This window comes from Solanum dulcamara, chromosome 7 (assembly GCF_947179165.1).
Source record: "Solanum dulcamara chromosome 7, daSolDulc1.2, whole genome shotgun sequence".
Classification (NCBI taxonomy): Eukaryota; Viridiplantae; Streptophyta; class Magnoliopsida; order Solanales; family Solanaceae; genus Solanum; species Solanum dulcamara.
Genome location: NC_077243.1, coordinates 79,077,277 through 79,101,846, shown reverse-complemented (window position 1 = coordinate 79,101,846; position 24,570 = coordinate 79,077,277). Strand labels below are relative to the sequence as shown.

At 35.8% G+C, this 24,570-nt stretch overlaps 3 protein-coding genes across 12 annotated transcripts; all 3 read right to left on the bottom strand.

Annotated features, from left to right (window-relative positions):
• Positions 1-559: 559 nt before the first annotated feature.
• LOC129896197 (uncharacterized) lies at positions 560-3,495 on the bottom strand. The gene is made up of 4 exons (XM_055972050.1): positions 2,683-3,495; positions 2,443-2,550; positions 1,591-1,739; positions 560-1,392 (listed from the first exon to the last, which is right to left on the bottom strand). Exons 1-4 carry the CDS (start codon positions 2,827-2,829, stop codon positions 1,368-1,370), a joined length of 429 nt encoding a protein of 142 aa, XP_055828025.1. The 5' UTR covers positions 2,830-3,495; the 3' UTR covers positions 560-1,367.
• Positions 3,496-3,598: 103 nt separating this feature from the next.
• Positions 3,599-23,067, bottom strand: LOC129896195 (uncharacterized). 10 transcript variants are annotated; one of them, XM_055972041.1, is made up of 26 exons: positions 22,874-23,063; positions 22,364-22,516; positions 22,046-22,201; positions 21,333-21,506; positions 21,092-21,199; positions 20,174-20,322; positions 15,336-15,417; positions 14,749-15,173; positions 13,478-13,910; positions 13,148-13,371; positions 12,017-12,212; positions 11,725-11,873; positions 11,425-11,599; positions 11,276-11,329; positions 10,328-10,507; positions 8,164-8,276; positions 6,582-6,755; positions 6,357-6,414; positions 6,052-6,153; positions 5,596-5,637; positions 5,377-5,507; positions 5,107-5,239; positions 4,953-5,030; positions 4,347-4,463; positions 4,147-4,209; positions 3,599-4,069 (listed from the first exon to the last, which is right to left on the bottom strand). In XM_055972041.1, exons 4-26 carry the CDS (start codon positions 21,477-21,479, stop codon positions 3,983-3,985), a joined length of 3,420 nt encoding a protein of 1,139 aa, XP_055828016.1. In that variant the 5' UTR covers positions 21,480-21,506; positions 22,046-22,201; positions 22,364-22,516; positions 22,874-23,063; the 3' UTR covers positions 3,599-3,982. The 10 variants fall into 10 exon arrangements, with proteins under 10 accessions (XP_055828016.1, XP_055828015.1, XP_055828018.1 ...); XM_055972040.1 differs by having other exon boundaries at positions 21,333-22,201; XM_055972043.1 differs by having other exon boundaries at positions 14,749-15,134; positions 21,333-22,201.
• Positions 15,969-17,214, bottom strand: LOC129896198 (uncharacterized). The gene is made up of 2 exons (XM_055972052.1): positions 16,355-17,214; positions 15,969-16,237 (listed from the first exon to the last, which is right to left on the bottom strand). The coding sequence occupies exons 1-2, from the start codon at positions 16,500-16,502 to the stop codon at positions 15,987-15,989; spliced, it is 399 nt and encodes a 132-aa protein (XP_055828027.1). The 5' UTR covers positions 16,503-17,214; the 3' UTR covers positions 15,969-15,986.
• Positions 23,068-24,570: the final 1,503 nt, after the last annotated feature.

Below are 24,570 nucleotides of genomic sequence, written 5' to 3'. Positions count from 1 at the left end.
GACTTTCCGACATAAATTTTGATTTAGTCAAGGATTCAACACAGGTGAACATCCTGTTTGATGTTTAAGGGGCATAGCCAACTGTTGAGTGAACATCTGTTTGATGTTTAAGGGGCATAGCCAACTATTGAGTTCTCTTTGGATGAGATAGGATTGCAGTGGAGTGATAAGTTTTCTCCTTTAATTTCAAGAATTAACTTGTGAAAGAGATTAGTTGTTCAATGCTTTTGCAGATCAAAAGTTTGAGTGCATGGAACTCAAAAATTGCAAAAGTAACTGATGAAGAAAACTGTTCTCTAAAGAAACAGGTTGATAAACTTGATGCATCAAACTTGAAATTTGAAATTCTTAAGACGTCCATTATTGAAAAGGAAAAAAGAATCATGAGTGAAACTGATCAAAGAATAGAGCATGATCTGAAAGAGTGCAAATTGATTTCTTTTGTGAAAAAAAAGGTAAGCAAACTGAATCTAAAAGTTTCTAGGCTGAAAATGGATCTTGAAAAAGCCAACAGATGGACTCACTCGTCCAGAATTGTTAATCATCTGAGTGAAAGAAATCACAATGAGAAAGTTGGAATAGGATTTCATAAAGAAAGTGCTATTACAACAGACTTATGTTCTATTTGTGGTAAACTTGGGCCCATCCAAACGGGCTCCTAATAATTACATTAATTTTCTAGAATTTCAACACAAAAAAGAGGCAATGTAATCACAGTTACATGTTACATGTTACAGTTATTCGGGGCTAAAGATGAATATGGGATGGAAAGACGCTAAAGCCTACAAACGAACAAAATTACAAGAAGCCATTTATTGAAGTACACAAAAATAAAATGCACAACGAAATCCCAGGGCCAAGCAATTCAGCAAAAAATCTTAGATCCAACTAGCCTTTCTTTTGGGAATCTAACAGTTATATCAAATTAAGTGATTATTAACTCCACTATCCTCTAGGTCTTGCATCATCATGACATCCCCTTCTTTTTGACAGTTACATCAACATGAGATCTTTTAGAAATCAATTTAGAGATATGTAGCTGTTTACATATATGAGCAGATTATTTCAGCCCCTGTTATGCATTAGCCCTACCTCTCAAAACTCAATAAGATATTTTTTATAAGAATTTCAGTAAGATACTTTGACATACAGAATTAAATAATATCAATTGTTGAATAGATATAATACCTTTACGGCTTGATAAAAATGTAAATAACAACTTAAAATGCCATTATCCCAGAGGCTCCTTTTGAAATATAAAAATCCACGATAAAACCAGAGGAAATGTCAAGCTCCTATGTCTGGTACAAATTGCTACAACCAACAGCATGCAAATTTGACTATGCGGTACCAACAAACCTTAGACTTCATAACCAGTTGGACATCTGGTAGCTATTGAGAAAATAAGGTACTTTTAGAATATATATCTGATCTTATGCATTTATCAAAATAAAATAAATGAAACAATTCTCATCTCATGGACATCCAAAGACTTTCTTTTTATTTAAAGGTAGGAAAAATCCGAGGTTGAAGGTTACAGCTTGAGATAAAAATTACGAATAATCAAAAAATAGGAAAAGGGCAACTTACATTGTCAAGTTTCCGTTAGCAAAAGGCACCTGTTCATTCAAGAGCAATATTATGCTTGCTAGAAACAAACCAGTTGGTTGTTTGCCTCCAATTTGTATTTTCCTTTCTGTAAATTGGACCTTCAGAATGTGTAGATAGAAGGAAGAGGTCTGCCACACAAAGAAAGTTAGACGAAGTATAAAAAGGTACTCATTGCTTCACACGATTCAAAGAAACTCTAACTTCTCAACATCAGAAATGGGTGCAACAAACAGTAACAGTCTTCAAATGTCAGCAATTAATTTTAGGATTTAAGTTAATATTTTACACTATCATTATATTTAACATGATATTTACCCTCGGGTTTTCAATCCACAACTGCCATGGACAATTGAATTGATAATGTATAAATTTGAACGCAATTTTCCAAGAAAGCTCAGCAAGCAATTTACTTCTCAAGTGTCCATAGAAGTATAGCAACTCTTACAAGATAATTCAAATAGTAGAACATCTTAAACTATTGTTTATGGGTGTGAAATCATCAGCTTTCACATTTTCCATAACTCCTGGACAATACACTATGTAAAAGCACTTGGGATCCCTAGACCATTCCGTTCTTAAGATGCAAATGGACATTGTGGAGCACAATTTTCCGCTTAAATGCCAAAATTGTCCAATTTACCCCCGAAAAAAATCACCTTTAAACATGCTACTCTACCAAACTTAAATTATACATAACACTGATAAAAGGACTCCCCCAATCAACTATTCAAACCATGTGAGGTTGGTTATATGAATATTTTCTTTTCATTCTGCTCTATTTGGGCACACTACATTACAAAGACATCATAATCCCAATCAACGTATACTTACAAGAACTGCAATCAATTTAGTATCAGGACTCCAAACAGCTCGCAAATTCTCGCCTTCCTTCTGAATCGAATCCGAGCTTCTCCTGTACTTGCCCAATCTCACTCTATGCTGCACCCAATTCAAAACCCAAAAGAAATGTGAGAAATTAATCAACACCCAGTTCAAAGCGACATAAAAATGTGAAGAATTCCCATCAACCAAAGCGAAATTCTCCAACAAAAAAATTGATCAAAGTCTGACCTGTGAGGAGGACCATAGTTCAAGATGAGTAGGGAAAACCACAAGCAATAAACGATTGATGACTTTGAGGTACAAAATTTGCTGCGAAGAAGGGCATGGCCCTGATTCCATAGGGATGACCTGTGGCCATCCATATGCCATATACATCTTCTTCAAAATTTAGGTGGACCTTATTTCTATCTTAAAGGTAGAGGGGTTATTTTCTATTTGTGGGACTTCTTTACCACTACTATGTTTACCCTATGGACCATGGTACTAACAAGGTGTTCCCATACTACACAAGGACTTTGTTCAACATGTAAGGTATTGTAAGTTGTCTTTGGAAGAGGAAATAAGGTTCATGGGATTTGAATGAAACCTGTATTTGTTTCAGAAATTAGACTAAACTATGACCATCTCATTCCCAACTTATTATTGACATATAAAAACTTCCCAAGTTTCTACAACTTTAACTAAGACCAAGGTCTGAAACTTTCCAGATCCCTAGTTTTATCTTCCATCAACAAATTCCAATTCCTACTCCTACAACAGCATTTTGCTACGCCTGAAGAAAGGTGGGGTGGAGGATGAGAGCTATCATCCTTCTGTCGCAACCAATAATACCTACATAAAATTGTGAACAGGCAAAGCTTAACATATCTTTTAAAAATGACTGCACCAAAGAGATAACAATGACCCCTATAAATTACATTGGGGTCAAAGTGAGATTCAAAGAATTCTGAAGCATAAATTTTCAGCTTTAAGCTTTATTTGTCCCATGAAACGAAGTGCACGAGATCTTCTTGATACTCTTTATCTTTCAGAAGATCGCAATCTTACAAACAAGAGTCGCCCTTTTCATTACGATCACCCACACCCTCAATGAAAACAATAAAATCTGGTACTAACTGTAAATAAAAAAATAAGGGAACAGCAATGCACAAAATCATCTCTATTCTCGATTTATCAGAAGATCAGATCTTTCATACAAGAGGTGGCCCTTTTCATTATGATCACCCACACCCTTAAGGACAATGCTAAAATTTGATACAAAGGACTATGGAAACCAAAGAACTAAGAGCAATGATAAGCCTATCTACAAAATAAATTTCTGCAGGACACAGATCTGGTCAGAAGAACAAGAACCGAAAATCTCATCTCGGGCGTTTTGCAGAGCCACTCAACCACCTTCTCAATAGAGCAGTAGACGTTTATGCTGCTTTCAAGTTGGTGCGGTTAAAGCTTGAAGTAGAAGATCTCACCGGAAGCTCTTTTAACCATTTCAAGCTGTCCAAGGACTCTTTACATCCATCCATATAGATCATGTCTCTTCTGAATTTGAAGTGGATGAAAGCTTTTCATCCAAACTTTCAAGCAAGTCATGGTATTCGACAAATGACGGATGGGTCTGAAGATGCACATAGAAACCACAGTGAGATGCACAAATAAAGTCAGTGTAACCAAGAAATGATGTATCAAATTTACCTTTAAAGTAATGCTATATGCTTTCCACAAGCGCAAATCATGCTGAAATAAGTCAAATAAGACCTGAGCAAAAATAAGCAGATTTTGACGTTCTCCCAAACAGGAACACAAGCAGTAAAACTAATGGCAAACCATTTTTCATGTAGTTAAGGCAACCTATCAATAACATCCTACATTCAGTTAAAGGAAGTTAGTCAAACCTCAGACCGCCTCAAAAGTGTGGCCAGTACTACAATCCACTCTTTGAACTTCACAGAGCACATATGAGACAAAAGGAACTCTGCATCTAAACGACTTTGCAACGTTCCCATCTGAAGCTGATGATTCAAAAGAAACAAGATTATCAGTATGAGTATTAAGTTCAACAACAGTTGTAGCTAAACATGCCTTAAGAATGCATATCAGCAAACATATTAACAGAAATACATCTAAAAAAGAAATTCAAGCACCATTTGAGAACTCATTAGCATAAGTCAAAAGTTATTACGTGAACTGGAACATCTACAGACATAATTAAGGGAACACTAATAAAGCATGAAACCAAGAGATTGAAATTGATTTAAGATAATTTTCTTAACACAGAGATCAATAAACTCATAACTTGATAATGAAGTAGAAACTTCTCATGTTCTCTGGAGACAAAATGCCCCAATACATCCCCAACAGAAGAACCCTTGTGATGCAAAAGCTTAAAATAGTTTATGGACATAATTCACCCTATCATCCATCTGATATGAAACATCTAACATGATAAGGATACATTTGTGGCATTCTAAATGTCGTTGACAAGCAATACTTGTTTGTACCTTCTGCCCGATAAGTTCAAAGCCTGAAGCAAAATTGTCCAAACGAGCACTTCCATATCTTTCTCGCTGCAAGTATTCCTGCAAGACATTTATATCACATGATCTGTTTTTAATAACATAATAGGATACAATCTAAAATGTTTGTCAATCATACCACGAGATCAAACTGCGTGCCCTTCACAAACGCAACAAGCTTTGACAGTTCTTTTCCAGACATCAAATAGCTTGCATGACTTTCTAAAATATTCTTAACAGAAGCAACATGTGCACTCGGCTCCTTAAATGAACTGCTCCAAAAAAATTATAAGAATCAAGGGATAAAGTAAGTGAAAATCTCCTTCCATCATCAACACCAGAATCTTAGGTGCCAATTTTAGCTAAAATAAAACAAGGAAGTGACACTAATTAATGTAGCTACATCTACCCTTTGGACTCCAAAGTTTGCCTCCGGTAACTAGAGGGAAACAGAAAATATCCAAAGAATCTAGGAGATAGCTTCTCAGAATCAGTGGTTGTGGGTTCATATTCCCGTCCAGATCTGAGAAGAAACCTCACCTGAAAACCAAGCAAAAAAATGTGAATAGTTCACATGAAGAAGACAATTATATTGTTAAAGAAACATGATCGACATCAAAGTTCATACCAGTTCCCCTGCCAGTTCGTATAAAGACTCATCCAATGTTGCCTGGGCAAGTGGAGAACACATGTGAGGTCAAAGAAGTCCAAACTTAATGATGTCACAGAAATTTTGACTTTAGCAAGCATGTGTTCATTTCATTTTCCATTTGGAAATAAATTGAATTAAAGCTCATTGAGATCTTAATAAAATTTGAAGTGCCTGGGACCAAATATCATTTATCCTTTACCCAGTCAATCTTATGTTTTACAGACGACAAATGTCATGGAAATTGTCACAAAGAACATCCATAACGGCCATCCAAAACAGTGTGTTTTGTCACAAAGAACATCCATAATGGACTTCATTAAACTTTTTCTTTTAACATTTGTAACTATATCTGCAACATTTTCTGCCTAGTTAATTTCTTCAGCAGGATAACAAAACAATATATAAATCCAGGGAAATACTTCAATACATTACATGGATTAAAAGCCAAGATTCATTACATCTGCACGTGATTACCTGCAACAAACGCAATGCACAATATTGACTTACAGCTGGACTTTCAAGCTTAGCAATTACCTGCAGCAAGAAGCATGTTAAACAAAGACGTTCAAATGTACGACTTCTTCAGAGATATTGCGCAAAGTTCTCAACACAAACTAAAGTAGCCCCAGACCCCTCCTACAAGAGGGAAACTTCGAAGAGATATACAATTTATAGCCGAAGACGAGATGGAGATTGCAGACAGAAATTTGAAACTCAAAGAAGGCTGCAACTCTTACTAGTATATAGCAAGCGGCAGTTCGATACCATCTGCTTTGGAAGCATTCCTCAAATAGCCTAAATATAGAGAAAAAACAGCTAATAATGGAGTTCGACACAAGCAGAATTACGTTTCTACAATCTATGATCTATCTAATAGGCTTTTGATACACATCAAAGCTGATGTTTTGTTAAAACTCATTCAGTAATGTCATACAAATTAAGCAATAAATTCTTTTACATACTCAGTCGATCTCCCGGCAGCAGCAAATAAATCTGCCCAATGCCGGCCATCAGTCTTTCTTGCAACACTAACGACGACGTCAAAGTACTCCGGAAAATTTTTAATCAAATCACATGTCTTATCCAGAAGTGAGGAATTTGTTGAATGGTTGGGAATCACACTCTGATTCTTGCTCCTGTAAAAGAAGATGCATATTTTACTACTATGATGAAAATATAAGGATGATTTCGGGGTTAGCAGAGGGAGAAAAAAGAGCTAAGAGAAGATTGTCAGATCAATGTCATAAAAAATTAGTGACTACCTCAAGAACAAACTTCCAAATTCCATCAAAAGATGCATTCCAAGAAACAACATTCAACAAAAATTAAACTCAACCTCATTTTATATAAGGGTTTTTTCTCAAAAATAGTACTATTAGAGTCAACTGGGTTTTTCTTTAACTATGATTTTCTTAATTCTATACATCTAAAATCATTAAATTTTAAAAGTGTGATTCTTACTTCTTTTTGTATAGCTTTTAAATATGTGAATTGTATTTTAAATAGGGAAATGGGCCTCATATACCCCTCAACTTTATGATTTAGAGCTAATATACCCCTGGTTATAAAAGTGGGTCATATATACCCCTACTGTTATAAAAATGGTTCACATATACCCCTATCGTTACAAAAGTGGCTCACATATACCCTTTTATCTAACAAAAGTGGGAAAAAAATTAAATTAATTTTTTGATTTTTAATTTTAAAAAAACTCATGTAGGGATATATATGATCCTTTTAACACATGATTTTATTTTTTGACTTCTTTGATTATCATTATTTGAGTTTTTTATTTTATTTTATTTTTTCTTTCATTCTTTAGTGTAAAATATGAGAAATAAAGAAAAGAAGCGTGAATGGAAAAAGAGAAAAAAGTAAGGAAAAAATTTTAAACTAATTTTTTCCAACTATATTGTAATTTTTTTTGTTATCTGTAAAAAAAAAAATTGGGGCATATATGATTTCTTTTACAAGAAAATTAGTGAAAAAATGAATTTGACCATCAAAATAATAAATTCAAATTAACCGTTAATCAAAGAAGCCAAAAAAAATACGTGTGAGAAGGATCAAATATACCCCTAGATGAATGTTTCTTTTAATAAAAAAAAAATTAAAATAAATTAAAAATTGATTTTTTCACTTCCATTAGAGAAAAATGGTATATGCGAGCCATTTGTATAACAATAGGGGTATAACGAGGGGTATATCAGATCTAAATGGCAAAGTTGAAGGGTATATCAGACCCTTTTCCCTTTTAAATAACTAAAGCATTGATGTAAAATTCGCCCAAGTTGTTTCGGAACCGGAAAAAAGAAGACTGTTGATCCTTGGTACTCCATAAGTGTTCATTATGAATGGGTTGGAGGGAGACGGACGACTAGAGCAAGATATTATTACTGATTCAACAATGTTTCCACAGAAGCTTCCTGAATATCAGAACTCTGATTTCGGGAAAAATATCCATGATGAAAAGGTCAGCAGGAGTACTTTGGAGTTTGGATAGCAAGTGATAATCTTACAAATTATATAATTGGTAAAAATTACCCAGAAATGTCGGCTTCAAACACAGTAAAAAGGAGCCACTCTAAGCAGTGCGAAAAATGTGGCTTCTCTGCTGATAATTGTGCCAATCTTAGAGCTTCTTCCTTTTTATCCCTCTGCCAAAAAAGTAAGAGACGTCATCCCAAAAAATGAAGTTCGTTAATTCTGTTTCATGTAAATCCTCGTGGTTAACAAACTATAAAGATTATAGTAGAGTCACGGAAATGAATGCTTATTCAGATAAAAACAGAGACTCCTAAAACACACACAGAAAGACAAAAAGAAATAAGAAAACATGGATTTTCCAAAAAAAAAAATTCTACCAAAATATGGATACTCGACATGAACTGTAAATGTTTACAGAACACATAGAACATGAATGCCAACTAACAGGTGCATGGATTAGGATCATGAACGATTAAATGCATAAACGTCCACAAATTAAGCAGAATAAAATCTTCTTACAACAGAATAATTTTACTTAACATTTTGTCAAATAAATAAGAAGATTGCTGCCTTATCATGAAAAGTTGTGTACTTGTGACTTCTCTTATCGAAAATAGCATTTTTTAAAATATTCTTATTATCAAGTATAAGTATTAGTATTTTCATTCATAAACATGGCCAAACTGGCCGTATACAATGGGTATACCAAAAAGTAAAAAATTTACAAAACAAGATTCTCTACAAACTCCACCCAATCTAACTGGGAACTTTCTGTTTACACCAAAAGAAAATGAGGGATCAGAGACTACTCCTCAACTAAGAGAAACTTGACTCTACTCCTTCAAAAGCTCTCTTATTTCTCTCTCCAAACAACCCACATTAAACCAAGCGGAACCACGTTCCAAGCCCTTCGTCTTCTCCTCCTTCTCCCGCTCTACCAACTGAACATCAACTCCTTCACAGTATTTGGCATTGCCCAAGGGGTGCCAAACCACCTAATTATATCCCAACATAATCTCATTGGTTAGCCCACAAGGTATAAGAAGATGATCGACGTCCCCACCCGCCTCCTTACACATGTAACATTAACTGACAGAGATAACCTTCCACTTTCATAATCACCCCTCTAGTAGCTAGCCACGTGAAAAAGCACACATTTCTCAGCACAATTGGAACCCATTTGCATTACATGGGAAATCAGACTCCGCCCTAATCAAAAGTTTCTCATAAGAACTTCACAGAGAACACTCCATCAGTTCCTAGGGCCACCACCAACCATTGAGGCTATCCATCGGATTGACTTGCATATGAGGCTAGCAATCTTTGAAATCCACTCAATTTCCAATCTTGAAAATCCCTTCTAAATCAAAAATCACACTTATAACTCGATAAAATAAAAAACTATTCCTCAAGTGCAAAACGTTTCATCTTGTGGTACTTCTCATTTTCTACATATCTAATAATATTTTTAAATATAAATTAATCATCATAATTCACAGAAAATACCCCAAATAGCTCTGAATAAACAAAAGAAAGCATTCAATTAGGGTTGGAAGAATTTCATGATTTGATTTGGGACAAATTATAATGAATGCTGAAGACCATTATACTATACTGTCATTTAATAGAAATTAAGTAATTACAATCGTACAATTTTTAAATTTCTAGCACATTGTAAATTGAAAAATGAACTTGATGGAAGCACATAATGGGTGATGTGGTTTCTTTTATTTCTTTGCTTTGGTTTTAACCATCCGATGTCTGAAATCCACTGGCACGTCTAATTCAAATGTGTGCCATAGAAAGCCCACTATGGGGTGGGGGGTAGCACTCCTTACCAAGGAGGACTCCATTCCCCCGGCTCACACCCGGGGTAATGCAATTTCATGGTTACGTACCATTACTCCTCTCTCTCTCTCTCCCTCAAAGCACATAATGGGTAATGCAATTGCGTTGTTAAATACTATTACTCTGTCCAAAAAAAAATGTAGCACATGACACTTCTCCATATAGAAAATCAAAAGCAGTGATTTGACAGAAATGTCACCATCAGCTTCCTTGGAGAAAGATATTCTATTTCTTTCTTAGTTTAGAATTCAAAAAATAATCTCCACTAATGAAAGATGACCTGTTTCCAAACTTCCACCTTTTTATCAATGAAAAGATATTCCATCAGTTGTCCCACTTTACCCTTTGAATGTAAGTAACAACGGCAAGGTACCTGTAGAAGATGTCGAAGTAGGCAATGCAAAATAGTCTGAGCTTGAGGTGATGGCTCAAAACATGAAAACTCTGTACATGCGGAAAATGACATTCTCTGGGAGACACCAACTACAACTCCATCGTTTGGAAGCAAACCAAGAGGATAAACCTCACGATCAAATTCCAGCTCCGGATCCAACTACAAGTTCACACCGTATATTCAAATAAATGAAAGAATTGTAGATGCAATTCTAGACATAAAAGGAAAGACAGGTCATAAGATTTTAGGTGTGTGCATGATAATAAGTTCTTTTTTTAAAAAGAAATTATGCGTGATGGTAGTTAATGATCTGGGGCAATATATGATAAGCTAAGATCATAACTGGTGGTGCGGTAATGCTAACTATCTGTGGACCTTAGTTTGGTCATAAACTAAAGATAATCAATAGTAATACTCTGATGCTTAATCCTGCAAACGATGAATCATAACTCTCTAGGAAAGAAGTATATCCATGCAGGTATTTCAATTCTCTCAAATGGCATCATGAAATGATCCATTATTTAAACTTCAATCCAGGTTCCACCCTTCAGCTATAATACACTCGGGACTCCACTGTTTTTAACTTTAATTAGACCCTAAGTGTTTGACCTTCAGAAATGCTTAAGCACTTCCAATTTCCCAAACAACCTATACTAGAATATATCTCGGCTTCTTTTTACTTCCCCTGATCTTATTAATACTGACAACTTCTCCTTAATCTTTTCTCCCAACACCTCCCCCTCAAGAGAAAAGAAAGAAAAGGGAAAAGCAAGCTTTTCACATACACCAGTGCATATCATAACTGACCAAAGGCTATATTTCTTGAATCATTCAAGAGCTACTAATAACTGAAATATGGACAATTATAGATAGTGTAAAATCAAAGACAAAAGACTCTGTGGACTCTAGCAATAACATCTTGAATACCTGCAAAAAATCCTCTTGCTTAAAAACATCAGCACCAGGGGATGGATACCAAACCTGTACTAAGGAGCTTTTAACCAGTATATACATCAGACTTGTAAGGTAAGTACGAATTTTATAAAAAAACTCTTACTGTTAAAGAAAACTGTTACCTGCATTCCACGGTGGCCATAGTCTAACCATGAAACTTCCTCAATCAAGCTTGCTTTCTCCTCTGACTGACCACAGGTAACCCAAAACAACTCTACAGAATCCGTGAGTGTTCTTTCTCTCCCCTCATCCAAATCAAGAAGTGAAAGCTCTCCATTTGTCCTTAGTATTAAGCATCTGAAAGTACAAGCACTAGAAAATGACAACAAGGTCCTAAAGCACATATCAGTACACATCGAGACTAGCATGCAGCAATGCAGGGTCCAACTCAGAGATGTAAACATTCTGCAATAAGTACATACCGGGTAGGCTCTCGGACTGACAGATCCAAAGAAGTGGACAGGCCACCATTTCTTGCAACGCCTTCTCTTGGGAGCTGATCAGGAATAAAACGCATTGATGCAGGATGGCTCTTTGCAGTCATGATTGATAGCTCTCGTACTGTAGAAAGCTGTTTGTCATGTTATCACTTAAAAACGTATGACAGACACAATACTCTTATTCAAAAGAAATTGTGATATATATCTTGAGCTGTAAAATGCAAAAGAGACTTTGACTCAGTTTTATAGAGCATATACTCCAAGGAAGTTTCACCTGTAAATTGGGAGAACTCGAAGGTGTTAGTTCACCAGATAACTTCACATGGTAAATATGGACATCAAAAGGTCGGTAAGTGACAAGAAGATAATCTTGGTACACATCCATGACTATAGGTTTGGTAAGTAAAGGTTTCCGACATAGAAGTGAACTCTGATCAAGGTGATATCTGGGATAGAAAAGTAATTCATACCTGCAATTCCAATCAAAGTTGAACAAGTGCTGTTAAAAGCTATTTTTAAGAACCCTCTAGATACAATCCAAAAGATCCTCTCTTTTTTTGTTTTAACATAGAATCTAAAAGATTCAATCTACAACTGGAAAGCTATGTTGGTCCTTAAATCAGAAAAATGACCCTCTCACTCCTTAAAAATACTGACCATATATTCAAACAGAAGCAGAGACAAATAGAGGACTCCTGCAGCAAACACTTGAGATATAGAAGTGTTAACAATATTTGATGCAGTCTCGATGCATCTATCTGACCATAAGAAATTTCTTGTGAGCACAAGGACATCCAGCTCACATACTAGCTGTCTCTTGACACCAAACAGATCACGAGCCATTTAGTAAAACATCATTTATCATTCAACATTCAAGGGTATGTAACTTGGAGCTACTGAATAGAATGTCACTCCACCCAGACCGCACCCTTTAGTGGCCAAGCTAACATATCACCAAAAAAGGTAGCTGCTTATCCAACTAGATGCATATGAAGTTCTTTAGTTTTCAAAACATTCCTGATGTTTTCCAGTTATGATTACCATTTATTCAACTACCCATCACTCATCAAGATTTTTATGCCAAGAGATGTTTTCCTTTACTGCTAGAGGCTCCCTGATTGATAATAATTATCTCACCCCTAAAATGCATTGCTATCTAAGAGCAAACCAAACACACAGTAGTTTCTTAATAAACCAGGTCAAACATCAGAACAGACCTTCAAATTCAGAAAAGCCAACGCCAATCAGCGGTAAAGTGTAAGAGAATCCAATATACGAACATACATTTTTTGTACAAACATACCTTGTGTAAAACATAATAACAAATGTAAATTGCTCATCGATCCTCATAGAGCATAAGTTGATGCTGTTTAAAAGTATTAGCTAATGCACATAGATAGCTCACCCGTCAGAAGAATCATCATAGTTGCAGACAACAACAATCTTCCCAAGCCATAACAAGCCTCTGCACTGGATCTTTTGTTCCTGCGTGACATCTCCAAAAACTCTCCACTTTTTCAATCTTATGTCATATAAGATCAGTCCATGAAGGCCAGCAGCTGCTAAGTACATTCCATCCTTGCTAGCAGCCACATGTTGAACTGGCCAATTCTGAGAGATGTAGGAAACCTAGCGGAGAGTTGAACTACATTAGAAATATACTGTCTCAACAAAGAAAAACAAAAGCAATATAAAAATGAATAAACCATACTGATCACTAAATATAACTCTTAACTGGTAGGCTAAGATGCAAGAGTTTTAGTTCATCAGTATCTTCTGACTGCACAACAAGCAATCGATCTTCACCATAGATTACTTGTCGGACATAAGTAGTCCCAGAGACTCCTCTGTTCAGACAATACTTTCCAAAAGAGAATGCAACTATTCTCTCTGAAGATCCTTCCTCAATAGCATAAAGCCTGTATCCATATTCATCCCAGTTCATCAACGAGGTACCGCTCATCATAGGTTCATATTTACATTCCTGATTTCGCTTGACCACTGGAGAAGATGCAGAACTTAAGCCAATTTGACGAATGGTGGACATCAAGCGACAGCCAGAAACAGACCAAACTGTTAGCCCTCTTAACTTCCACCCAACTGCAAAAGCTGAATTATCAGGTGTCCAAGCAACACAACTGACAGCACCAGTGTCCTCTACTGAATATCTGCAGAAGAATTGCAGGTTATTGAAAGTCGGGGAAGTCCTATATTTTTTTATTAGTGTTGCAATTTTCCTCATACAGAATCTTCCATCACCTTCCTTTCATTCTAAGAAGATGAAGCCAGAACTAAAGAGCCAGTACTACTCTAAAACATCTCAAAATCATACCAACTAGGTAGGATATTTTCATTTCAATGATTCATAGTGATGACTTTGCTTCAACACTAGTTCTGCTAACTGCCAAAATTTCATAGATATATGCTTCACATGGTTTACACAGGAAACTATTTCTGACAAGGGCATATAGGCACAAATTAATCATTGGTTAGACCATTGATGGTAAAACTGAAATAATCCCCTTTGGTGGGCACTATGATCACAGATATAATTGTCTTACACAGATGCTTCTTAAATTTTACTTTCTACGCACCAGAAAAAGAAAAGTTGAATAAACTTAAAATATTAACGTTTGAAGTTAAAATGTATATTCCCCAATACTATGAGAAAAACAGGTTCCTTAAAACACAGATCTTTCTTTTTTGTGTGTGTCACCTTGAGCAGACATGATCTTCTCTGTACCATTCCAATTTTATTGGATGTCCCTAGAGGATCACAGATCATTATAAAATTTAGTTGCCGCATACTAGTACTTACTGACATAATCATCCATTATCAAAAACTAACAAACACTTCAAAACAAGACGCAAACATAAATAAATGAATTTAGCTTGGGACAAAATAATCAAAAATGCAATTTGCACTAAAGGGTTCTCTTATAAGCAACCGATTGTGCCTGTCTTTTCCAAAACTTGGATGTCAAGTTGTCAACAGCAAAAGCTTACCCCCAATCATACAGAGAAACAGAACGCAGAAGCGAAGCAGATTCTGCAATGTCATACAACTCAACAACACCTCTTCTGGTACCAACAGCAAGGAGTTGTTGATCTGAAGCAACTGCAGAACATACAGCATCACCAGAGCCCAGTTTCTTTTCAGCTTTGATAGACTCCATTTGCTTCAGACCCTTTTTGCTCACAGAACATAAGACCAATTGTCCATCAGAAAATAGCACAACAAGCAACCTTAAGGGTAAGGAGAACTCCAAATGGATCACAGCAGAGTTTTTCGACAAATGATGACTGAATTTAGAAGAAGATAAACTCCCGCCAGAAGCAAAACCATTTTCCAAGGAACTTGCTAGTTTAGGAACCCCACTGCCATCATGAGACTGAAAATCAAGATCAAAGGCATCAAAGGCCCCACAAAACTGCAATACAACAAAAAAGTATGAACAAACATTTCCAACATTTTCTGCTGACTGAAATGAGCAACTACAGACTTCAATTTAAATAAGTAGACATAAAAAGAAATGTCAACAAAAAATTTCACATTAATGTGCTACACAATTAAGACATTCACAAAGAATTACCTCTCCCTTCCAGGATATATTATACAGAGATCCATCAGAAAGCCCAACTATCATATGTTTCTTGTCACAAACTACATTGCTCCTGCAAGCCACATATGCAGGGAATAAACTATGTGTTTCAGCTGAGATCAATAGACGACAAGTTAAAGAATGAAGAAATGAATCTGGCATGAAAGACATGAATGGAATTATCTTTCCCTTCTCCACAAAATAAACTGCCAGTGAAACAACACAAAGTTGCACAAGTAACAAAGTACAGACAGAATAGGAACTCAGGCTCTCAATATGGTAACAAATGAAGATAAACTATACGTGACAATTTAAACTACGAGCCAAACTAGTCCTACTTAATTGACAACTTAAGCTACAAAACCAAAATAATCTTTAAGAAAGTCTAATTCTAAAATACTGGAGAAACACAGGATTCACCAACTTCTTTTGTCATTCAAGATCAACAACAGGATCGGACTCAACTGGTCTTAAAGTTCAAACTCACTGGTTTTTCCTTTTTACAGAAGTTTCTTTATTTTGATGAAGTAAGATGATTTCATTAAAAGCATCAAGAAGATGCATATTGTACAAAAGAGTGAGCTCAAATCTTTAAAGGCAGTTTAGTCTTCCATTACTTTCCAAGGCCATCTGTCAATGATTTCATTTGATGGACGTAGATGAGTATAAGCTGCCTTTGCAGAAGAGAGACCATTTCTGAGAGACAGTGGAGTCTTGATTTATAAGCTGCCTTATGCTGTCAGCTACACTTTCCATTACAAGAAGCCTTGTAATTTGGCAAGTAGAGTTAGAAGCTCTGGAAACTCCCAGCCCTGCAAGCCCCTCCTGAATTGAATGAGCCAGCAATTGTCTTGCCAATACTGAGAGACAGTGGAGTCTTGATTTTGGGCTATCTGATAGAGGTTAGGAAAATCTAATATTAGTATGGAGCCTTCAGACATTTATCTTTCCATGATCTTTTGTTAATGTCATTGCCCAATTTGAAGTATGAGTTAGAGAAAAATACACACCATAGTTTCCTGATGCTCTTCCATGGCTCAACTCCATATGGATTCCTGGTGAGCAAAGTACACCAATGATTCCGGGACCAGGCTTAGACCTGACCACCACTTTCCATAGTGGATTCTCCTCCTGGTTGAACCTCCAGAACCATTTCATCAACAGACATTTGTTGTGGATGCAGAGGTCCCTAATTCCCAGGCCTCCTAATTTGTTTTGGCAAGATGACCTTTGACCATTTAGCTAGGTGAAATTTATGGCCCTTGCTGCCCCCTTCCCATAGGAATGTTATCCTGATTTTGTCCAGTTGCTTCACTACTTCGCTGGGGATTGGAATAAGGGACATCAACTATGTAGGGATGCTGTCCAACACACTATTGATCAGTGTCAACCATCCTCCCATAGAGAGGTATTGCCTCTGCCAAGAAGCAAGTTTCTTTTCAAATTTTTCAATAACTCCATTCCACACCTCCGTTGATTTATATTTTGCCCCAAGTAGAAGCCCAAGATAAGTGGTGGGCAATGTATCAGTGCCACAACATAGGATTCCAGCTAGCTCATCCAAATTTGTGACTTTTTTTTTTTAATTTGTGACTTCATTGACAGGAAAGATAGAATCAATGCTACCATTGTCTATGCTATTTCTTTGAGAACCAAGATCGTCTATGCTATTATTTAAGGAAGAGGAGCAACTTTCATGCAGCCCTTGACAAAGTTTGTCAAGTTTTCTGCCTCAATCTCATGAATTCTACTAATAAAATGAGAGAAACGGTTTTCCTCCACTCTCTACTCATTATTTCATGTCTTATATCTTTCTATCACATACTACTATTCCTACAGGCCACAGTTACACATGTGTACATTCTGTTTATTTGATATATCATTTTATTTAATTTATAAATTGTGGTAAGGATTTTATATGTTATTTTACAGGAGTAAGAAGTATAATAAAATCATACTAAAGACTTTTGCAAAGTTCTAGCAACTGTTAGTCTCCCTTTAGAAACTAGCAGAGAGAGTTGAGCATCCTTTATATAGTTTGATGGAGACAAATTTTTCATCCAATTGCATTTGCACTTTGCAATCCTCACGTCTCATATAAATGTCTATAGTGAACAAAAAGCAAGGGAAGAAGGATTTTTTATCTTTTTGGGTTTCCCAGCGGGTGTCTTGTACCCTCATTGGAGCCCGACTAAATCTGGATTCATGCTGGGATGTCCCACATTAGGAGGTAAAGCGCTCCCCCCTAACAAAGACGACTCCATTCCCGGGGGGACTCGAACCCGAGACCTTTGGTTAAGGATGAAGGAGTACTTACCACTCCACCACAAACTTGTTTCATGAATCAAGGAAATAATAGAAACCTATCACTTGTTGATGGTGCGGAAAGAGTATTACAACTATCATCAGACAGCGGTATACCATTAATAATAGTTACATACAGAGGAACAGAACATCACTGGGGACTCTTACAAAGCTCCTTATCACCATTCAGGATATATATTGAATTGTCAAGATTCAAGACCAAAACTCAATAGTCAATACTGTGAAAGAAACTGCAATATCAAGTTGAGTGGGCTGAAAGGGCTCTGTTTTGACGGCGTGGCACTGATTGGATAATGACATTTCACTGGACGATGATAAGGTGGTTATTGAACATTTGATAAAGCTCTATCTGGAAAGTGATATTGCAGTGTGGCCCTTACGAATCAATGATTGAATTGAACAGTGATGCATCATTGGACCCGACGGGGTGCCTTGTCTGGAGAGATATGCCACTGGACAACCTGGAGAGGTGTCTTTAGGCTACGAGGTGTTAACTAGAGAGATTTGCCGCTGGGAAATGTAGTGGATTAGAGAGTGGCAAGCCGTTGGAGGGAAACGTGTCACTAAACCATGAGAATGATGTGTCATCTAACATGGTGCTGAATGAACAATGACATGTGAGCTAACTGGATGCTTATGTGACATGTGCCTTCTATATGATGCCCGAAAGGGGTCAGAATAGTTGCCAAAAGAGACAGAAATGAAGTGGTCTACCGAAACAACATGAAGAAGAGCAATGCAATCAGAACAGTCATTGAAAAGGAAGAATGGTCACTGAAAAGAGACGTGTGTAATGCCGGATCAATCACCAACAACAAAAAAAAAAGCATTTTTGTCAGACTAGCGGTGCACTTGCCCACCTGTATGTGTTAGCTACTAGAGCTCTAATATCATGTGAAAAGAAAAAGTAAAACCAAGACAAGTGAGCTAATGATGTCTCCTTCATTTGAAGAAAACTTTTATTGAATTGGTCATCAACATAACATAAGAGGAACTCCTTATATAATAGTCTCAATTTACAGACGATAAGGCAAGTAATTATACATGAAACAATGTAAGTAACCATTCTCCTATAATTAAATAGAGAATGTTCTAAAATTTCATTAAAATATTCTACAAAATGCTATGATTCAGATACAATTAATTCGGAAATTTCTAGACTTTAAACACATCTAACCTAGAGCTCGTTTGGATGGGCTTAAAAAAGTAACTTTTATGCATGAAGTATTTTTAGAACTTTGAAGTGCTGAAAGTTATTTTTATAAATAAGCAGTTGAGTGTTTGGATAAAAGTGCTTAAATGAGGAAAATGATGTGAATTTTAGGGTTAAAAGAATAAAAAGGGTAGTTTGGCAATTTAGTTAAAATAAAAGGGATATAAAAGTAATTTTCATGGTCAAAGAAAATGACTTTAAGCACTTAGAAAAAAAAAGGTAGGAATCCTAACTTTTCATTTTTGACTGAATTTAAGAACTTTATGGCTTGAAGTTAGCATTAAGCAAACACGTCCAAAAGCTAAAAAGGGATTTTAAGTTGGTTTTGACCAACTTAAAGCCCATCCAAACGGGCTCCTAATAATTACATTAATTTTCTAGAATTTCAACACAAAAAAGAGGCAATGTAATCACAGTTACATGTTACATGTTACAGTTATTCGGGGCTAAAGATGAATATGGGATGGAAAGACGCTAAAGCCTACAAACGAACAAAATTACTAGAAGCCATTTATTGAAGTACACAAAAATAAAATGCACAACGAAATCCCAGGGCCAAGCAATTCAGCAAAAAATCTTAGATCCAACTAGCCTTTCTTTTGGGAATCTAACATAGTTATATGAGATTAAGTGATTATTAACTCCACTATCCTCTAGGTCTTGCATCATCATGACATCCCCTTCTTTTTGACAGTTACATCAACATGAGATCTTTTAGAAATCAATTTAGAGATATGTAGCTGTTTACATATATGAGCAGATTATTTCAGCCCCTGTTATGCATTAGCCCTACCTCTCAAAACTCAATAAGATATTTTTTATAAGAATTTCAGTAAGATACTTTGACATACAGAATTAAATAATATCAATTGTTGAATAGATATAATACCTTTACGGCTTGATAAAAATGTAAATAACAACTTAAAATGCCATTATCCCAGAGGCTCCTTTTGAAATATAAAAATCCACGATAAAACCAGAGGAAATGTCAAGCTCCTATGTCTGGTACAAATTGCTACAACCAACAGCATGCAAATTTGACTATGCAGTACCAACAAACGTTAGACTTCATAACCAGTTGGACATCTGGTAGCTATTGAGAAAATAAGGTACTTTTAGAAAATATGTCTGATCTTATGCATTTATCAAAATAAAATAAATGAAACAATTCTCATCTCATGGACATCCAAAGACTTTCTTTTTATTTAAAGGTAGGAAAAATCCGAGGTTGAAGGTTACAGCTTGAGATAAAAATTACAAATAATCAAAAAATAGGAAAAGGGCAACTTACATTGTCAAGTTTCCGTTAGCAAAAGGCACATGTTCATTCAAGAGCAAAGTTATGCTTGCTAGAAACAAACCAGTTGGTTGTTTGCCTCCAATTTGTATTTTCCTTTCTGTAAATTGGACCTTCAGAATGTGTAGATAGAAGGAAGAGGTCTGCCACACAAAGAAAGTTAGACGAAGTATAAAAAGGTACTCATTGCTTCACACGATTCAAAGAAACTCTAACTTCTCAACATCAGAAATGGGTGCAACAAACAGTAACAGTCTTCAAATGTCAGCAATTAATTTTAGGATTTAAGTTAATATTTTACACTCCCCAGACCCCACGTTGTGGGATTTCACTGGGTTGTTGTTGTTGTTGTAAGTTAATATTTTACACTATCATTATATTTAACATGATATTTACCCTCAGGTTTTCAATCCACAAATGCCATGGACAATTGAATTGATAGTGTATAAATTTGAACGCAATTTTCCAAGAAAGCTCAGCAAGCAATTTACTTCTCAAGTGTCCATAGAAGTATAGCAACTCTTACAAGATAAATCAAATAGTAGAACATCTTAAATTATTGTTTATGGGTGTGAAATCATCAGCTTTCACATTTTCCATAACTCCTGGACAATACACTATGTAAAAGCACTTGGGATCCCTAGACCATTCCGTTCTTAAGATGCAAATGGACATTGTGGAGCACAATTTTCAGCTTAAATGCCAAAATTGTCAAATTTACCCCCGAAAAAAATCAACTTTAAACAGGCTACTCTACCAAACTTAAATTATACATAACACTGATAAAAGGACTCCCCCAATCAACTATTCAAACCATGTGAGGTTGGTTATATGAATATTCTCTTTTCATTCTGCTCTATTCGGGCACACTACATTACAAAGACATCATAATCCCAATCAACGTATACTTACAAGAACTGCAATCAATTTAGTATCAGGACTCCAAACAGCTCGCAAATTCTCGCCTTTCTTCTGAATCGAATCCGAGCTTCTCCTGTACTTGCCCAATCTCACTCTATGCTGCACCCAATTCAAAACCCAAAAGAAATGTGAGAAATTAATCAACACCCAGTTCAAAGCAACATAAAAATGTGAAGAATTCCCATCAACCAAAGCGAAATTCTCCAACAAAAAAAATTGATCAAAGTCTGACCTGTGAGGAGGACCATAGTTCAAGATGAGTAGGGAAAACCACAAGCAATAAACGATTGATGACTTTGAGGTACAAAATTTGCTGCGAAGAAGGGCATGGCCCTGATTCCATAGGGATGACCTGTGGCCATCCATATGCCATATACATCTTCTTCAAAATTTAAGCGAAATACTCCTGAACAGATGATAATTTAGTTTTCGAAGGTTCTCAATCTGGAAAAATTATGAGAAAAAATGCAGATCAAAGTTTGCGAGAGAGCATGATTAGGGTTTTAATGGAGATCCAAATCTGGGTGCATTTGATGCAGAAAATGATGAAAGAGAGCGTCAATGTGATGGGACCTCCCTTTCAGTAGGGCTGGGCGTTCGGTATTCGGTTCGGTATTTTCAAAGTTTGGATTCAGTAATTCGGTAATCGGTAATTCAAAGTATTTACCAAATACCGAACTTTCAAACTTCGGTTCGGTAATTCGGTAATCGGTAAATCAAAGTTCGGATCGGTACGGTATTCGGTAATACCATATTGAAGTCGAACTGTCGAAGTCCACACGGAATATGTTAGTATATCATATTCACAATAGCAACAATAAAAGATGTAAAGATTTTTAATAACAAACTAAACAATGGATCGAATACATTCTCAACTGAAATACCAGGCTTTTGGGACATAATAAAAAGGACAAAACAAAGCTAAAAAGCTCCTTGACTTCAAACCTTATTTCTCTACTCGGAATGATTATATATACTGCAGAAAAATAGGCAGCAGAAGTCCTGATATTCAAAGACAAATTGTTGGAGTATCAAAATGTCTCCAACAGCTTCATAGCCGGATTTGTTGGAGTATCAAAATGTCTTTGTTCACCACTAATACTGTACAATGAAGATGACAAGAATGATCAATGACACAAGAAGGATTCTAAAGTGCAGCAGAAATATGTGTAACATGACACAAATGGGAATCAGCACTTGCTAAAGAATCAACAAATTAGAAAAGATTTCGAAATTTAACAAGTGAAAAGTTCAGGAACAAACCCAAAGGCCATGTCATCTACAACAGTTCTTCCAGTACATGTGGCTCCTCCTTCAACAAGTGTCTTGACCACGGTAGACGTCTGACTAGCAGGTTCGTGAGTCCTTGACCAGTCTGGGTTCCCAAACCCTGTCACAAATCCATTGATATCGAATCTGGACAATCAAAATTCAATTTGACTTCAGTAGTTCTAACATAAGCAAATGAATTTCGAATAGGACTCCAATAGCAACGAGACAAGTAAACGGAATATGAGAAAAGAAGTGGGGACAGAAGTGCTGCAAAAACAAGTATCCTACATCATGGACATTCACTAGATAGAGATAGCTTTTTAGAAACTTTATCAAGAAATTTGAGAAGGCCCCTGTTAGGCTCTCCATCCCAACATATAAATCAGCAGTGGTAACCCAAAACTGATGAAGACAAAATTGTCAGCATACAGAACTATGTAATTTCCGGAATCTAGTTGAAGCAAGACTACTCATTTCAGCCAACAAGGGCAGAACGCAAACCTCACACTCAAGACGGCGTGAAGTAGTGAAGCTGAATGCGGCGTGAAGCTGATGGCGGCGTGAAGCGGTGAAGGCGTGAAGAGCTGAAGGGCTGAAGGGCGAAGGGCCGACGGCGGCGTGATTCGTGAAGAAGAGGAACTGAAGTGAAGAAGAACAGAAGAACATAGGGAATTAGAGATTTATCATTTAGGATGAATATAAGAATATTGAATACTGAAAATTGAAATGGGTTAATTCATTGGGCCTGTAGGTTAATGTTAATGGTAAAATTACTCATTTACACATGTTATATTATCATATTTATTAATATTTTCAACTAATTCGAAAAATATCAAAAATTCTTATTTTTTTTATTTTCTCGCTCTTTTATTGATACATCACTTTTACCTTATATCAGTTACCTAAATTCACTCATATTCTTCAGCCTCCTCGGCAGTTTCTTTTTTTCCAATTTCAGTCCATCTATTACTCAATTTCAAGCATCTAAGGTATATTCAAGTTTTTCTTTTAATGGTATCTCACTTCATTCTCACCTTCTTTGATTTCCTCTATTTTCTTCTGTAATTTTTTTTTTACTCACATTGTTCACTAATACACATGAATTCCGCTCTATCTTTTAGTGTTGGTCTCACTCAGTTGAATAAAAATCAAGAAATTCTTGTTTTACTGGACGAGGTTAGATCCAAACATCGTAACGATCCATCAGTGATGGATAAACTCCGTGAGAAATTGAAATCGAAATCTCAAGTTCAACAATCACCCAAAGAAGCCGACAAGAAGATTGAAGGGGTTTCAACACACCCTAATCTCCCAAAGGTATGAGTTTCTATAAGTTTTTTTTTAATGTGATTTTTTATGAAGATTTACTGCTCCTGATGCATATAATTTTATGTATCAGATTCGTATGTATCAAGCTAACATTAGAATCTGATACATCCTGTTTTTTTTTTTTTCTAAATGTCATTTTTTAAAAGTTTTACTGATTCCTAAAACATATACTTTATGTATCAAATTCTTATCTATTTTCTGATACATTGTGTTTTTGTATCAAATGCTCATATATCAAAATTTACTACTTCTGATACATATTATTTATGTATCAGATTCTCATGTATCAAGCTTACATGAGAATCTGATACATCCTGTTTATATAATTTTTTTAAATGTCATTTTTTAAAAGTTTTATTTATTCCTGATACATCTACTTTATGTATCAAATTCTTATCTTTTTTTTGATACATCATTTTTTTGTATCGGATTCTCATTTATCAAACATTAATGCTCATGATACATCTTGTTTATGTATCAGAATCTCATGTATCAAGATATAATGCTTCTGATACATCATATTTAAATACAAAAATTAAGTTGTATTTAATCAATTTCCATGTCAATGCAGGGAATGAAATACGTCATCAAGAAGATCTCCTCGCACTCCCAAAGATTCGGCACTGCATATATGACTAATTTTATTGATGATTTCAAATCATCAATAGGTGATGAAGCTATACAATTATTTCGACAAATCATATTGGTCACTATCTAGATATGCCACCGTGCAATTTTCAAGGGCAAATCATCAAATGCCTCTTACTTCTTGAGGTCGAGCAAAAAAACAGAAAGGAATTGCATACCTCCTGGTCAAGGAGAACCGATGGACGTCGAGTAGTTTTTTTTTTAATTTTACAGTAGTAGAA